Genomic DNA, 18,126 nt, shown 5'->3' with positions numbered 1-18,126 from the left:
CTTCTCTCTTTCTTTCTCTCTCTCGGAGGACCTGAGCCCTAGGACCATGCCCCAGGACTACCTGACATGATGACTCCTTGCTGTCCCCAGTCCACCTGGCCCTGCTGCTGCTTCAGTTTCAACTGACCTGAGCCCTAGGACCATGCCCCAGGACTACCTGACATGATGACTCCTTGCTGTCCCCAGTCCACCTGACCGTGCTGCTGCTCCAGTTTCAACTGTTCTGCCTTATTATTATTATTCGACCATGCTGGTCATTTATGAACATTTGAACATCTTGGCCATGTTCTGTTATAATCTCCACCCGGCACAGCCAGAAGAGGACTGGCCACCCCACATAGCCTGGTTCCTCTCTAGGTTTCTTCCTAGGTTTTGGCCTTTCTAGGGAGTTTTTCCTAGCCACCGTGCTTCTACACCTGCATTGCTTGCTGTTTGGGGTTTTAGGCTGGGTTTCTGTACAGCACTTTGAGATATCAGCTGATGTACGAAGGGCTATATAAATACATTTGATTTGATTTGAAATTTGATTCATAGCAAGGATCCCACTTAGCATCTATTCTTTCATTTTCAAAAAGGCTTTTGTGGATTCTTTGTTGGAGGTAACATCTCAGCAACCTACATGCTTAGAAAAAAGGTGTTATAAGCTATAAGTTATAAGCTACCTATATCCATCCAGTCAACCCGTTCTGCCTTTCACAACCTATGCTCCCAATTGAAATGGCTTAATAGCCTTGTGTCCACTCAATTTAACAAATCTCAACAAGCAGTAAAACAGTCATTTTTGTATTTTCTATAAATTTACTGACTACAGACTATTAATAAAAGGGAATAAAGCTATCTCTCTGTCTGTGTGCTTATGTTTCCGTGACAACACAACATGAGTGCACACAGCAGATATATAGTAACTGCTCTTGTGATACCTTTAGTAAATGGGGTCAGCATAATCTGATAAATATGAAATGAATCCCTGTCAAACTGGCCAACTAGCAAAGTACATATTCCACATGTTTAAATGCGTTTAGTCTGTTTCCTCACGTGAGTGTTGAGTTGGATCGCAAGCTTGTAGTTCGACTAGACAATGTGAACCAATAATTGACTACCCGTAGAAATATGCCTTTGGGTCTTGGGTCGGGCTACATGTTTAATAACGCCTAGTTCTGCAACACCACCTTTTAATGGTGTGATGGGTGGCAGCAAGGGGTACATTATTTTTTTGCCCTTTGGTCCGAAAGTAGCTGGTGATCCAGCATCCAATAGGAGTCGGGTAACAAGCAGGAGGACCCTAATCGTACAAAGTACAGTGGCTAAATAACGTTAGCACTCAGAAATATTTCCCCCCCCCACGCAGTTGTGGTTAAAACTTCTGCCTTCAAGATGGACGAGGATAGAGGGAAAGCAACCGACCAACTGAAACTATGGAAAGAGGGCCGAAGCGCTCAGGTTTGTCTATTTCTATGCTTAGTTTGTGTTGTGCAATTCTGTTTAGAAATGGTGAGCGATCATCCAGGGTCGCATTTTTCCTCCTGGACTACTTAACTATAATTCCAACGTTAGATAGCAACACATTTACATAACCATGGTACTGTTCAATTCCACGACCAAAGAATGCACATTTGTATTTGAATTGTGTCCGTTTTTGATCATGCAGGAATTGTTAGCTGGCTGCTGCCTACAACTAACGTTAGCCTATTACTGCTTATTAGCTAGCTATCTTGCACTTGCAGCTGGTCTTCATTCGCTGCTACACCCACAATCACAAAGTCAATAACCCCGCACATTTCTACTATTTTTCTTCTTAACTAGTGGAAACCCGTGTAGTTCGGGCTTTCTTGATATTTGTTGAATAGAATTCCAAGTTTAGCTAGGTTTTACTCCCATACTCTTGTGACAAATACAAGCATTTCGCTACACTCATAATAACATCTGCTAAACATGTGTATGTGATCAATAAAATGTGATTTTAATTTGATCTAATGTATTGAAATAACACAACTACAGAGAAGCTATTGTTTTTTTAAATTTAGCGTCAACTAGCTATAGTACCTCATTTAAATGCCAAGAAGTTGATTGCTTGAGTGTATTTTGCTGGTTTAACTTGAAAATATTGCAAGTTGAGAATAGAATAATCAGTGATTCTTTGCAATAACTGGAAGATATGGACCTTGATTTGTTGGGATAGCAAATGTATCTTGGTCATTGTCTTGCTATAGTTTAGCCTGGACTTTAGCCATGTCAACTCATGGTTACCTAATCATTGGTGCAGGAAGGGTAACGGGTAAACATTAAGCAAGATTTTAAGTAAACAAGGCCAAAATGAGAGATGAGAACTGTTTAAGTGGCTTTTAGACTATTTTGTAATGCACACATTGAATTGGAGCAATTGCGCAATGAAGCTGATGTTTGATCATTCAAAGTACAAAACACTAGACCTGTATAATGTCAGAATTGTACCTATATCACACATACCTAATGAGACCATTGAGTCTTGCGCCCAGGCTACTAAGTGTCAGGTGCACAAAGTATTCCTGTACATTCCTAGTCTTAATGTGTGTGTAGTTACGTCACCTGAGAGCAAGTAAATTAATAAACCGTGTAAGTGCAGCTGATGTGGAGTCAGGGAAAGGACCTACTCTGTTACCAAAGGAAAAGTGAGAGACTAGGCCTAATGACTGTGTAAATAAAACATGTGTCGTGCAGTGTCTTATGTATAATGGCTATGTCATTTCTTCCCCTTCAGAGGCCAGACAACCTGACCACTGGTGCTGGTCACCCGATAGGGGACAAGTTGAATATAATAACAGCGGGTCCCCGGGGGCCCCTCCTAGTGCAGGACACCCCGTTCATAGACGAGATGGCCCACTTTGACCGCGAGCGCATCCCAGAGAGGGTGGTACATGCCAAGGGAGGCGGTGGGTGTCAAGCACTACCAATACATTTAACTGAAACTGATTGGCATTTATGCTATATACAGTGAGCACCAAAAGTATTGCATCCAACAACTTTGTATAGTCACAAGCTTGATGTAATCATTGTGTGCTAGGAATATGGGACCAAATACTAAACTTTTGACTACTTTAATACACATATAAGTGAATTTGTCCCAATACTTTTGGTCCCCTGAAATGGAGGGACTATGTATGCCACTAGATTTGTTCTTAAAAGTGGACCCTCACAAAGTAATGGTATAGGGGAAACACTTCCCTAGACAGGCCTATCACATTTGAAATAAACATTAGAAAGTGTTAACCTACTTTTCGGTCTAGACCAAAATACTGTGAACTGCTCTTTAGTCAGGGCAGAATATTATTAGGACCATGCTTGATCATGTGACGGTCTGTTGTTGTGTTGGCCCACTCTACAGAAGGGTAAAGTGCACCATGTGTATGGCTTTATAAGTAAGTGTTTACTCACTAACCTAACTAGCTAGATTTATACACAGTAACTGTCCATGTCCTGCCTCTTCCACCACAGGAGCTTTTGGGTACTTTGAGGTGACACATGACATCTCTCGCTACTGCAAGGCCAAGGTGTTTGAGCATGTGGGCAAGACCACACCTATTGCCATTCGCTTTTCCACCGTGGGTAAGACTAACCTACATTACATTTTTGTCTTTTTTTCCCCCCTGGTATTTACTCAACTTACATGATAAAATAGTATTTTGAGGCTGCTCACTCCGGCTTTTCTATAAAACTGCTACAAACACATTTACAGAGTTCCCTTTGTTTCCTTAAGGACAAACCCTATCAGATTTGCTAGCTACCAATTAGAATACTTTTACTGTATATGGAATGACTAAGCATGCTTGTCTGCAAAAGCAATGTTTGCCGATATCAGAAGAATTCTGGACAGTCAGGTAGCCTAGAGGATAAGAGCATTGGGCCAATAGCCAAAAGGTTGCTTGTTCAAATCCCGAGCCGATTAGGTGAAAATGCTGTTGACATGATCTTGAGCAAGGTACTTAACCCTAATTGCTCCTGTAAGTATAAAACGCAATATATACACTAGATGACTGACAGAGGGGTGCTTTCTGAAGCCAACGCACCTCCATCTTGGTACTTCCCCACCATTGTAAAAGAAACAACAACAAAAAAACATGTGTTTTGGAAGCTATAGAAAAGCTTAATTGGCCACAAAATCCACATTTTGCAATCTCCATCTGTCTCCGGACATGAAACCCATTTAAAACCTGTGGTTTGAATTGAAGAGGGAAGTTTATAAGTGCAGACGAAGGATATCAAGGATCTGGAAAGATTCTGTTTATAGGAATGGTCTAAGATGTGTTCTCCAACTCATCAAATATTTAGAAAAACTTTCAGTGCAGTTATCCTCACAAGATAAGGTATTGAAAACGGGAGTCAATCATTCTGACCCCTGCCTCCTTTGAGAAAAAACTGTTTATCAAGTCATCTTTCTGAGCAAATTGTATTAGTATAAAGGAATTATTTCCCCCAATTTTTAGGAGCATACAATATAGCTCAGTATTTGAATGTATTAATGTATACGGTCATATTCTATTGTCTTTATCAAGGGTGTCAATCATTTCAGACCCCACTGTACATCAATACATCATTGAATAAATACCAGAAAATACACAATGTCATATTTTTTTTATTCTACAAATAATTTGTGTTTATACTGGTTGTCCATGTGTGAGTTTCATATCAACCTATTTTGTCTCAAACTCATGTAGCTGGGGAATCAGGCTCAGCTGACACAGTGCGAGACCCACGTGGCTTTGCAGTCAAGTTCTACACTGACGAGGGCAACTGGGACCTTACTGGCAACAACACCCCCATCTTCTTTATCAGGGACGCCATGCTGGTGAGTTCAGACACGTGAGTCAAGATTGCGCCTGGGTGTGCCTTGCCAAGATTCAGTCTTTGACACATGACATGGAGTACAAGGAGTGGAACGTTAGCTAAACAGACTGGCAACCAGGCTAATCCATTAGTTCATCTCCCCGTGTAATATTAAATGCCATTACCACATCTCTCTGATTTTTCCCCTTTGTTTTGTGCAGTTCCCATCCTTCGTCCACTCTCAGAAGCGCAACCCCCAGACTCACCTGAAGGACCCAGACATGGTGTGGGATTTCTGGAGCCTGCGGCCTGAGTGTATGCATCAGGTACTGTACCTGCTCCTCTCTACCTGACACCAAACCTTTACACGTGCACGCACAATAGTTAGTTAGAATCCAAAAATACATTGTAGTTTCAGATTTCACTCCATTAACAACTTTAAAGCTATGCCACTATATCTAGAAATGGCGGTTGCTGCATTAGTTTAAATAGTTTTAAATCCGTTTTCTGATCAGATTATTATATCATGCTTCTACTTACATGTTTTTAAAAAAAATATATCTTATTTACATATCACATTTGCTAAATTGACTGAATATGTGCCTTTTGTTAATAATTTTGTCTTAATCTCTATGAAGGTGTCCTTCCTCTTCAGTGACCGTGGTCTGCCCGACGGCTTCCGCCACATGAATGGCTACGGATCCCACACCTTCAAGCTGGTCAACGCCGAGCGTCAGCCCGTCTACTGCAAGTTCCACTACAAGGTCAGAGCACAACTAAAAATGATGTTGTGAATGGCTAGTACAGGACTAGTGAAATGTACCATACTTAAATGGATATAGGAGTCGACAATACTTGATTAACTGAAGGATGCAAGATAATGGTGGTAAAAGAAGGAAACGTAGTTAGAAAAATTGGGATGGGTCCATAGTAACCCATAGCATCCTTCCTCTGCTCTCCTCTCAGACCAACCAGGGTATCAAGAACTTGAAGCCTGAGGATGCCGAGCGCATGGCCTCCACCGACCCGGACTACGCCATCCGAGACCTTTACACCTCCATCGCCAACGGCAAATTCCCCTCCTGGTCATTCTACATCCAGGTCATGACCTTTGACCAGGCTGAGAAGTTCCAGTGGAACCCCTTTGACCTGACCAAGGTAGCATAGAGATACAGTTTTAATACTCAATCTTCTCTTCAATTATGTGGGGACTCTAACCCTTATAGTAGGTGCATAACTTTTTATCAGTAATTTGCATAGTTTTTTAAAGAATGTGACAGAAATGCCTTAAATGTCTTAGTATTGTACTTTGTTAGCCATTTTAAACAAGATGTCCCCAAAAATATTGTCAATTTGCAGTACTCTGACTTTTCCACCAGAGGGGGCACATACTCCACATAACCACTGAAAGATCTGAAAGTGGTCCGAGATCTGCTATGGAGTGGTAGCATTTGTCAATGGTACAATAATGGTCAACTGACTCAATAGCTGCAGTCTAGTCAGGATAATTATTATGTAAAAATAGTACAGTATAGGGGTCATGCACACTTACATTTTCTATTAAAATAATCTTTGTCCTCCAAGACTGGCTAGGAATCTCTTGCACATCCATGTACCTTGGTTGGCCTGAGAAGTAGCAGCACTTCTCATTTTCCTTAGGTGTGGTCTCACAAGGAGTACCCCCTCATTCCCGTGGGGAGGTTGGTGCTCAACAGAAACCCTGCCAACTACTTTGCTGAGATCGAGCAGCTGGCCTTTGACCCCAGCAATATGCCCCCTGGCATCGAGCCCAGCCCTGACAAGATGCTGCAGGGGCGTCTGTTCTCCTACCCAGACACACACCGCCACCGGCTGGGAACCAACTACCTGCAGCTGCCCGTCAACTGCCCCTTCAGGACCCGTGTGTCCAACTACCAGCGAGACGGGCCTATGTGCATGTTCGACAACCAGGCTGGCGCTCCCAACTACTTCCCCAACAGCTTCAGTGCTCCAGAGACCCAGCGACAGCACGTGGAAACCAGGTTTAAGGTGTCCCCAGATGTGGGCCGCTACAACAGCGCTGACGATGATAATGTCACACAGGTAATGTATCTATGTAGAGCGCAGTGGATTAGTTCACTGAGATGGGCGTGAATCAGACAGGTGTCTTGTGTTCCTTTTTTTTTTTTTGAAAGATGTGGGTGTGTATATATTTGATTTATTTGCTACTGCTTGACAAAACAAAATCTTGGTCGGCCAAACAATCGACTAGTCAACTAATTGGGGTCAGCCCTAGTTACATTAAAGTAAACCACAGTTTTGGAAATAGACTGAACAAAATAACAAATGCAACAGGTAAAGTGTTGGTCCCATGTTTGATGAGTTGAAATAAAAGATCCAAGAAATGTTCCATTTGTTCAAAAAGCTTTTCTTTCATCCCTGTTAGTGATCATTTCTCCTTTGCCAAGATAATCCATCCGCCTGACAGGTGTGGCATATCAAGAAGCTAATTTTAAACAGCGTGATCATTACACAGATGCACCTTGTGCTGTGGACAATAAAAGGCCACTCTAAAATGTGCAGTTTTATCACACAACACAATCCCACAGCCGTCTCAAGTCTTGAGTGTGCAATTGGCATGCTGACTGCAGGATTGTCCAACAGAGCTCATGTCCAAGAATTTAATGTTCATTTATCTACCATAAGCCACCTCCAATGCCGTTTTTTGAAAATTTAGCATTACGTCCATCCGGCCTCACAACTTTAGGCCACGTGAATGGTGTTTTTTGGCTAGTAGTTTGCTGATGTCAACGTTTTGAACAGCGTCCCCCATGGTGGGGTTATGGTATGGGCAGGCATAAGCTACGGACAACTAACACAATTGCATTTTATTAATGGCAATTTGAATGCACAGAGATACCGTGATGAGATCCTGAGGCCCGTTGTCGTGCCATTCATCTGCCGCCATCACCTCCTGTTTCAGCATGATAATGCATCGCTCCATGTCGCAATGATCTGTACGACTTAACTATGCGAAGGAGATATGTCTCGCAGCATGAGGCAAATGGTGGTCACGTTAAAAAAAAAAAATTAAATTACGGTATCTGTGACTAACAGATGCATATCTGTATTCCCAGTCATGTGAAATCCATAGATTATGGCCTAATGAATGTATTTCAATTGAATTATTTCTTTATACAGTATGAACTGTAATGATTACATATAATGAAATGCTTATTTATTGATACATTAATACATCTGTATGTTTGTGTGTGACCAGTGATCTGACTTTGTGTGTGGGTGTATTGCAGGTGCGTACCTTCTTCACCGAGGTGCTGAATGAGGAGGAGCGCCAGAGGCTCTGTCAGAACATGGCTGGTGCCCTGAAGGGAGCCCAAGTCTTCATCCAGAAACGCTGGGTGAGTTCTCCTCATTTTGATTGTCTAAGTCACCATTTTTCATCATCATTGTGATCAGCAATCATGTTGTTTCTATCTTCATGTTTTTTTTATCAACATCATCATTACTATTCAAATCAAAATCTCCTCTCTACCACACTGTCATCAGAAAGTATTCACACCCCTTGACTTTTTCCACATTTTGGTACGAAGTGGGATTAAAATGAATTTAATTGCAACGATCTACACAAAATAGTCTGTGGAAGAAAAATTCAAATATTTGTAAATGTTTATATAATATGAAAAATAAACCCCGAGTCAATACATGTTAGAATCACATTTGGCAGCGATTACAGCAACATTTGCCAATTTTTATTTTCCAAATTCTTCAAGCTCCGTCAAATCGGTTGTTTGGCGTGGCTAGGCAACCATTTTCAGGTCTTGCCATAGATTTTCAAGCAGATTTAAGTCAAAACTGTGACTCTGCCACCCAAGAACATTCACTGTCTTATTGGTACTGTAAGCAACTCCAGTGTTGATTTGGCCTTGTTTTTGGTTATTATCCTGCTGCAAGGTGAATTCATCTCCCAGTGTCTGGTGGAAAGTGGACTGAACCAGGTTTTCCTCTAGGATTTTTATTCTTTACAGGCTTCTGTTTCACTCTGTCAATAAGATCAGTATTGTGGAGTAACTACAATGTTGTTGATCCATCCTCAGTTCTTCTATCACCGCTATTAAACTCTGTAATTGTTTTAAAGTCACCATTGGCCTCATGGTGAAATCCGGGAGCGGTTTCCTTCCTCTCCGTCAGAGTTAGGAATGATGCCTGTATCTTCGTAATAACTAGGTGTATTCACCAGCCAAGTGTAATTAGTGACTTCACCATTCTCAAAGGGATATTCAATGTCAGTTTTTTTGATTTTATCTCCCAATAGGTACTTATTTTTGCGAGGCATTGAACAACCTCCCTGGTTTTTGTGGTTGAATCTGTGTTTGAAATTCACTGCTCAACTGAGGGGTCTTTCAGATAGTGTTGTGTATTGTACAGAGATGAGGTAGTCATTAAACTCCTCTTATACAATATTATTGGACAGTGAGTCCATGCAACTTATTATGTGACTTGTTAAACACATTTTTACTCCTGAGCTTATTTAGGCTGGCCATAACAAACAGGTTGAATACTTTGTTGACTCAACATTTTATCTTTTCCTTTTTAATTGATTTTATAAATATTTAGGAAAACGTTATTAAATGTTGACATTATGGGGTATTGTGTGTGTAGGCCAGAAAAAAAGAAGAAATCTCTATTTAAATTCAGGCTGTATAACACAACAAGATGTGGGAAAAAGTCAAGTGGTGTGAATACTTTCTGAAGGCAAAGTATGTATATTTCCCAGGCATCATCTGCCTCGCTACCATGAAGGTCATCTTTGCAATGCAATGTTGTATAATGCATCTATTTTACTGCCATCGCTATCAACACTTCTGACTGTCTCTGCCTGCTGTTGCGCCCTGTTTTTCCAGGTTCAGAATCTGATGGCTGTGCATGCAGACTATGGGAACAGGGTTCAGACCCTACTCAAAAACACTGAGCCCACAAAGGTAAGTCCATTCATTCTTGTCAACGGACACTAAAGCTTATGTCAATTAAAAGGGTATTTGCCTATTTCATTCAAAGTATAGTTTGAAATAGGAAAAGCACTTGCATATCTGAGACGGCTCGTTGCAGATGCTTGGGAATAATTGGATGGAAATATTTGGGGGGGATCCAAGTATAGTCAAATCATTAACATGAGCAGTTTTGGGTATATTGCAGATCCTTCATGAAAATCAAAAGTTGCACACATGAACTAAAGTGTTTTATTTATTTTTTTACCTGTAGAACTTTTTGGTTTTGTACTTGTTATTCCTATACATTTAGTATGTATTTGTTTTTCTCAGGACCCCTCGTAAACGAGATTGTGTTTTACTTGTTTATATCCACAAATCTATTCTGAAATTAATAAAAGTTTAGTGTTGAGCTCTCTTTTTCTCTTTCTCTCCCTTTGTCTCCTTCCCCCCTCCTCTCTCCCAGGACACTGTGAGAGTGTACACCCGTGGAGGTGCCTCTACCATCACTGCCTCCTCCAAGATGTGATGCCTTAACTTCCACCTTGGGGGCAGTTGCACTTACCATCCGCTATAGAATATCTTACTACCGACCGTCCGTAAATGCTATAGCTAATTAAATGGCAAGCTATCATGATTGTTTTTGTAATTCCTCAGGCTACCTACTGCACAGATGACTAGAGAGACAGCATTGCTGTCAGTTCTTACATGTAGTTTTCTGTCCATTTTGCCTAAGTTCACACAGAAATGAATATAGTCAGACTGCAGCCCTATGGGAGAAGATCTGTCCCCACATCAGTCAAATACATAGACGCTATCTGAAAAGCTGTGCATTTATTCAGTTTATAGTATAATTTTTATTCCATTGGCAGTATATTGTTTAATCTCTTTCCCAATTATTTATTGTTTGTGTATCCATGCCCCATCTATGCCCTGATAGTTAGCTTAAACAGGTATGCGTTAGCTAGCCTATATGCAAAATATGACATTTATTCTAGTTAAACAAACCACCAATGTCTTCAAATAAGGTTCATAATTATTGTACAGTATTTAGCCGTTTTTAAACTTCTGAGTTTTCTTCAAAAAAACAAACAATTGCTTAGGCCTTCACCATATTTCTTGGTTATATTAGAAATTGTTTCAAGCCAACGATCGGTGTGATTCAGTCATGAATTAAGTCCTCGTCCTCGCAGCCAAAACAACAAAGCAGTTACTTTGGGTTAGTCACAAATACCTAACACCATGGCAGGATCAGGGCTTTGCCTAGACTTTTAATCACTATATAAAAATGGTCATGTACTAAATGTTTTCTGTATATTAGTGTTGATTTGTGTAGATACTCTGTACCAAAATTAATCACTGAAGAGTTGTGGTTTGGTTGAGTTAGGGCTGGGGAATTAAGAAGCACCACTGTTTCCTGTAAAGGAAACAGTCCTTATCTCTTCTCACAAGCCTCCAGACTCGATTGCTATGTTGCATCTCATCACTGTTAGTGTTTCTGTGTAAGGTAGCATTCCCGCTCATATCGCCCGTGAAGTGATTTGTTATATTAACAAGAAATTGTGAACAGCTTTGAACCACAAAATGAGATGCTAATAAATCAAAAGGTAATGCTATATGTGTGGTTTTGGTGTGTCAGGTCTTCTTTACACCAATCTTAACTCCAGGGTATCCCGGCTGTTATTGCCCAGGACTAAGCCTGATTCTACGAATCATGTCCTTGATTAGTTGATAGAGTGTTACTGGGCTGGAATAAAAGCCTTGTCACCCAGTTGGTCTCCAGGATCAGTTGTGAAGAACAGGCAGAGCGTACTTTAAGCTTTCCTAACTAGCGATCCAGTGTTCAAACACTATCAACCAAGCCACTTCAGCATGCTTTTGTGGCACAGTCAATGCCACGAAGGGCTACGGGCCGATGTTGAGAGTTCGCCATCCATTACGGGCAAAACTTGTGAGTCCTTGCTGTTCTTATTAATTGGCTGCGGACAATGATCAGCTAGGGGGAAATACGATTTTTAAAAACATTTTATGCTATATTTATAATTGTATAAAATATATGCAATGAATTTACCACCAACAGGTTTCTGTGCCAATGAACCACACCACAAATAAGCAAAGCACAACTACATACTGATTACTACATACTGGGGCGGCAGGTAGCGTTGGGCCAGCAATCGAAAGGTTGCTGGATTGAATCCCTAAACTGAATAAATTAACATCTGTCATTCTGCCCCTGAAAAAAGCATTTAACCCACTATTCCTTGGTAGACTGACATTGTAAATAAGAATTTGCTCTTAACTGACTTGCCTAGTTAGTTAATTAAATAAAGATATTTTTTATCAAATAGAGTATGTCAATCTCGACGAACAGGAAATGCATCACTCCCTATCCAGTTTCAAAGGCTTGTTTTGACAATCTGGGAATGTCATTCAACATTTTGGTGTTTTGTAACAGATGTCTCTTTCCATTCCTCAAATGGCCAGTGCACAGTTTGGATGCTGGAATTTTATTCGAGTGGAGTGGACTAACGTGTGTGCTGTTAGCATACAGGAGAGTTTTGAAGTAGCCTAAGCAGATGAAAACATTGTGACTAATTGTGTTTGACACATAACATGTTAAATATGTATGCTATATTGAAACAAAGAATGTGCAGAAAGAATAGCCCCTCGGATCAGAGACCAGGCAGAGCGTGCTTTAAGCTTTGTTTAATGACTGGGCCTGCTGGGAGCATAGACCTATGTTGCAACGTTATTATAACGATTTGGGAGAATGATGATCCGCAACAGCGCATTTCAGTATCAGAAGTAAAAGAAATACAGCCAAACTCACCTGACACTGACTTTTTAGATCTTATAAACTGTCGAGTACCAAAAACGAATCAAAATGGAATGAAACATAAAATAAAGATATATAAAAACTATTCATTGCATGGTGGTGTTGTAGGCTAGTCTAGGTAGGACCATGTTATCGTCCCTAGACAAGTTCAATAGGGGAGCTTATTGACCTAGATGTCTCATGTCTTGCGCAATGACGTACGTGGCTTCTCAGCTGCCTACCAGATATGCATCTGGTCTTGCGGATTGATATATTAAATTGGTGCAGCTTTGAATGATTTTTTTGTGTGGTATGATTGCTAGTTAGCCTATTGCAGAACTGGACAAACGATCCACCTACCACTATTGCCACTAGGAATGGTAGGTAGAGAGCAGGATATACAGTTTAACTGGTTTACACTCCCAAAATCTAAAACAAAAAGTTAGACAACCCCTCCCCTATTGAGCAAGAGAGTCTCTAGGGAAATCAACATTTACCAATTTACTGGAAACAGTGCTTATGCCTGGAACCTTCGCCGCACCTGCTATATAGGTTACGTTTTGCCTTCACCTTTCCTCACAAATGAAACTTTTCTTCGGCTCGCTCTTTTTCGTTTGCCCGAGAAGCTTTGTGTGTTTTTTTTAACACTAAGCTAAATAAGTATCTATATTCGCTTGCCATGGATCAACCACCATCGTATCAGCCAGAGTTTGTCCCAATGAACGGAAATAAGTACATGCGTCTTGAAGACCCTCACGGAGCGCCCAAGTTCCAACATACCTTCGTATTGGGACAGCCCCAGCCCGTTGTGCCTCAGCCCAGAGATCACATTATCTGGTCACTTTGCAGCCTCGTGTACGGCAACCCATTATGTCTCGGAATGTTAGCGGTGTATTTCTCCATAAAGGTGAGTTGGAATTAAGTGACTTAATATAAAATTGTCTGTTGTAGGGCGTGTATTGTCTGGATTTTGAAGTTGGGCATGTTATTATATGGGCGACCAACTTTGAACTATGGAAAGAGGATGTTCTAAATTCATGTTTTTTTTGTTTTGTTATCACACTGTTATAAAAATGTGTGTGTAGCCTATACCTCATCTACAGGCTCTATAAACCTGACCTCTGAAAGTGTATTAAGGAGTATTAAACCACAGAGGATAATACATTACTGAGATCCTCCCATTAGTGTGACATGTCATGTCCTGTGCATGTTGTTAACTAATATGCATAGCTACGAAAACACAATCAGCAACATGTGAATGATTCCATAATATAAATGATTCTACATTTTGTTTTCCAGTCCAGGGATAGGAAGATGGTTGGAGACTTGGAGGGAGCAAGAAAACACGGGAAGACTGCACGCTGCTTTAATGTTGTGACCCTGACCCTGGTCATCCTCGGGCTGCTCTTCCTCTTTATCATCTATGGTTTCTTCATCTACAAAATCTCACACTTGTAGTGTAGTTCCAGTCTTTGCTTTTGTCAAAAGTGTCTTTCCAGATGTTTACACACCTCTCTAGGATTGTGTCCTAATACATTTCTCTTACACACACACACACACACCACAGAATTTCCTTCAGCACTGTGTACCAGAAGTTATTTGCACTTCTTTAGTTTAGTGTTTTAGAGATGCAAGATGATTCTGTTGAAGTTACATTCAAATGTTATTTTCATCAATAAATATACGTTTTGGAAATGCATTCCATTTGAGTCTTTATAGCTAATAATGGTTAACGTTTCTGTTTCACTCATCCCATATAGACATACACTCACTTAATGAGACATGGCTTCTCTTTCTACTTTGTTGTCACTCTACAACAATGTTTAAGTCACGATCCGTTCTATTTCTGGATGGTAAAATTACTTGTCCTTGTGTGATATAAACATGTAGGAATTAGAGTATGTTGAACAACTTTATCAACCCCAAGAATGAACTGTATTAGGTATTTTTGACGTATTTAATTTTATATGAAAACGCCACATTAGACAACTATGTGCCGTTAGCAGTTTGCTAAAAGGCATGAATCTCAAAAGGCTAATTATTCTTCTGAGTCTCAAGCAGGGCATGAAATGAACACCCACCACCTTGCGAGTAGATCTAGGTATTGGCGGGGGGGGTAAAAATGTATATTTCAGCAGCCACGTTGGCGGGTGGTCATCTTGTAAAGCTCTACTGTGCAAGCATTACATTGGTGAATATAAATTCAAAAGTCAAGTATGAGCACGTGTGAGTTAGGGGAAGAAAATACTGCAGTAGCTGTTTTTCAAAGTATTTCTGCTGTTTCCACTTCAATCGGTGTAGATGAAGGGGAGGAGACAGGTTAAAGAAGGATTTTTAAGAGACCATTGAGACATGGATTGTACAGTACCGGTCAAAAGCTTTAGAACAGCTACTCATTCAAGGGTTTTCCTTTATTTTACTACTTTCTACATTGTAAAATAATAGTGAAGACATCAAAACAATGAAATAACACATATGGAATCCTGTGGTAACCAAAAAAGTGTTGAACAAATAAAAATATATGTTATATTTGAGATTCTTCAAATAGCCACCGTTTGCCTTGATGACAGCTTTGCACACCCTTGTCATTCACTCAACCAGCTTTACCTGGAATGCTTTTCCAACAGTCTTGAAGGAGTTCCCACATATTCTGATCATTTGTTGGATGCTTTTTCGACTCATCCCAAACCATCTTAATTTGGTTGAGGTCGGGTGATTGTGGAGGCCAGGTCATCTGATGCAGCACTCCATCACTCTCCTTCTTGGTCAAATAGCCCTTACACAGCCTGGAGGTGTGTTGGGTCATTGTCCTGCCGAAAAACATGTAATAGTCCCACTAAGCCCAAACCAGATGGACCAGAATTCTACCAGAATTAGACCAGAATTCTAAATAAATCACAGACCGTGTGACCAGCAAAGCACCCCCACACCATAACACTTCCTTCTCCATGCTTTACGTGGGAAATACACATGCGGAGACCATCCATTCACCCACACCGTGTCTCACAAAGACACGGCGGTTGGAACCCAAAATCTCAAATTTGGATTCCAGACCAAAGGAAAAATTTCCAGCAGTCTAATGTCCATTGCTTGTGTTTCTGGGCCCAAGAAAGTCTCTTCTTCTTATTGGCGTCCTTTAATAGTGCTTTCTTTGCAGCAATTCGACCATGAAGGCCTGATTCACACGCACCCCTCTAAACAGTTGATGTTGAGATGGGTCTGTTACTTGAACTCTGTGAAGCATTTATTTGGGCTGCAATTTATGAGGCTGGTAATTCTAATGAATTTATCCTCTGCAGCAGAAGTAACTCTGAGTCTTCCATTCCTGTGGCGGACCTAATGAGAGACAGTTTCATCATAGCGCTTGATGGTTTTTGCAACTGCACTTGAAGAAACTTTCAAAGTTCTTGAAATGTTCTGTATTGACTGAAATTCATGTCTTACAGTAATGATGGACTGTTGTTTCTCTTTGCTTATTTGAGCAGTTCTTGCCACAATTTAGACTAGGTATTTTACCAAATAGGGCTATCTTCTGTGTACCCGCTTATCTTGTCACAACACAACTGATTGGCTCAAACGCATTAACAAGGAAAGAACTTCCACACATGAACTTTTAAGAAGGCACACCTGTTAATTGAAATGCATTCCAGGTGACTACCTCATGAAGCTGGTTGAGCGAATGTCAAGATTGTGCAAAGCTGTCATCAAGGCAAAGGGTGGCTATTTGAAGAATCTCAAATATGAAATATATTTTGATTTGCTTAACACTTTTTTTTAGTTATTACATGATTCCATATGTGTTATTTCATAGTTTTAATATCTTCACTATTATTCTACATTGTAGAAAATAGCGAAAAGAAAAACCCTTGTGTTCTAAAACGTTTGTCCGGTAGTGTATATGTGAGCCATTCTAAGGGTGAATGGACAAGACAAAAGATGTGTCTTTGAATGGGGCATGGTAGTTGGTGCCAGGCGCACCGGTTTAAGCGTGTCAAGAACTGCAACGCTGCTGGGTTTTTCACGCTCAACAGTTGTCTATGTGTATCAAGAATAGTCCACCACCTAAAGGACATCCAGCTAACTTGACACAACTGTGGGAAGCATTAGAATCAACATGGGCCAGCATCCTTGTTGAATGCTTTCGACACCTTGTAGAGTCCATACCCTGACAAATGCAGGCTGTTCTGAGGGCAAAAGGGGATGCAACTCAATATTAGGAAGGTGATGCTAATGTTTTGTTCACTCAGTGTAAATTCACATACGTACTTTTTGTATTGACATCACATGACTTCCAAACTCCAATGTCCTTTATGCACCAAAAGGGATTAGGCCCTAAATACTCCAGTGCCTTTTTATTAAACCCGTAATGGACACCCCAAAACATGATTTAATACTTTAAATGACAGAATTAGTCAATTATGGTAAAAATCCACTCAGCGGTCCCCCAAAGCTGTTTCAGAAGCTTCTCGTCATTCCACAGCTGGCTACAACATTATCCTGAGTCATGTTCATTCGGCACAAAAACTAAGATAACAAACCTAGACTTGTCCAATAAGAAAAGCTCATTTTCATTTTGCTTTGCAGAACATTTTAAAACGTTTCTCTAATGAACACGACCCTACTCTTGGTGTTTGATTCATCCTGGTTGGAAATGGTTGCTATGTTTGGCTTTGCTGCCTAAGACACTGAAATGTTGACAATCCTCTCAGCCCTATCCTATATGGGTGCAACTCAATATTAGGAAGATGTTCCTAATGGTTTGTACACTCCATGTACAGCTGTGTATAATCAGCATAGCTGTGAAAATGAACACCATGCTTCCTAATAATGCTGCCACGGGGTAACATGTTAAGCTAAAGAGTATAAAGCCCAAAATCGTTGAGGGACACCACATGAGATCTCTACTTTTTCCTGAGGCATAGTCACCCAGGGCAATAAAAAATTCTCTTGTCAGTCAGATATGTCTTAAACCAGCTCAGTACTGAGCCTGAGAGGCCATCCCAATTCTGTAGTTTGTCCAAGAGGACAGTGGCGATCAGTGCCGTTTATGATGAGGGAGGACATTTTTTTTTTCATGAGCCTGGCCTTATTTCGATTACAGCATGTTGGATGACTGTCATTCATATTCCTTTCACCCAGTTCAATATAACATCGATAGGTTTAGGCTACTACATGATATGCAAATTTTCCCTATACCCATCATGAGGTTGCTTCAACCTAGCCTATTAATGAAAGTTTACAATATAGGTGAACACAGGTTGAGAGAGAAATTTGAGATGACAGACAGTGGCACATGGACAGAGAGTGACACATGCAATACTGCATTGCACACTCTTTCCTGCATCTAGTTTTTCTAGGGTGTAATTACTAGTCCAACGGTTGCAAACGATAGTATCTATTGGACAAATTCAAGTATTTGTATCCCCGTTTTGTTTGCTTCCGTTGAATAAATGTTTTTCAACAGAATCGGCGGAATGAATACACCTCTGATCATAGCATCCACTTTGTATTCATTGTAGCCTCTAT

At 40.6% G+C, this 18,126-nt stretch overlaps 2 protein-coding genes across 2 annotated transcripts; both read left to right on the top strand.

Moving 5' to 3' along the window:
* Positions 1 to 1,190: 1,190 nt before the first annotated feature.
* LOC112265579 (catalase) lies at positions 1,191 to 11,401 on the top strand. The gene is made up of 11 exons (XM_024443004.2): positions 1,191 to 1,440; positions 2,738 to 2,909; positions 3,472 to 3,582; positions 4,692 to 4,822; positions 5,022 to 5,126; positions 5,439 to 5,564; positions 5,767 to 5,958; positions 6,460 to 6,882; positions 8,091 to 8,198; positions 9,702 to 9,779; positions 10,252 to 11,401. The coding sequence occupies exons 1-11, from the start codon at positions 1,375 to 1,377 to the stop codon at positions 10,312 to 10,314; spliced, it is 1,575 nt and encodes a 524-aa protein (XP_024298772.1). The 5' UTR covers positions 1,191 to 1,374; the 3' UTR covers positions 10,315 to 11,401.
* Positions 11,402 to 13,088: 1,687 nt separating this feature from the next.
* LOC112265585 (dispanin subfamily A member 2b) lies at positions 13,089 to 14,299 on the top strand. The gene is made up of 2 exons (XM_024443019.2): positions 13,089 to 13,507; positions 13,900 to 14,299. The coding sequence occupies exons 1-2, from the start codon at positions 13,280 to 13,282 to the stop codon at positions 14,056 to 14,058; spliced, it is 387 nt and encodes a 128-aa protein (XP_024298787.1). The 5' UTR covers positions 13,089 to 13,279; the 3' UTR covers positions 14,059 to 14,299.
* The last annotated feature ends 3,827 nt before the right edge of the window (positions 14,300 to 18,126 follow it).

Source organism: Oncorhynchus tshawytscha, linkage group LG02, assembly GCF_018296145.1.
Source record: "Oncorhynchus tshawytscha isolate Ot180627B linkage group LG02, Otsh_v2.0, whole genome shotgun sequence".
NCBI lineage: Eukaryota > Metazoa > Chordata > Actinopteri > Salmoniformes > Salmonidae > Oncorhynchus > Oncorhynchus tshawytscha.
This window is presented reverse-complemented; position numbering and strand designations above follow the sequence as displayed.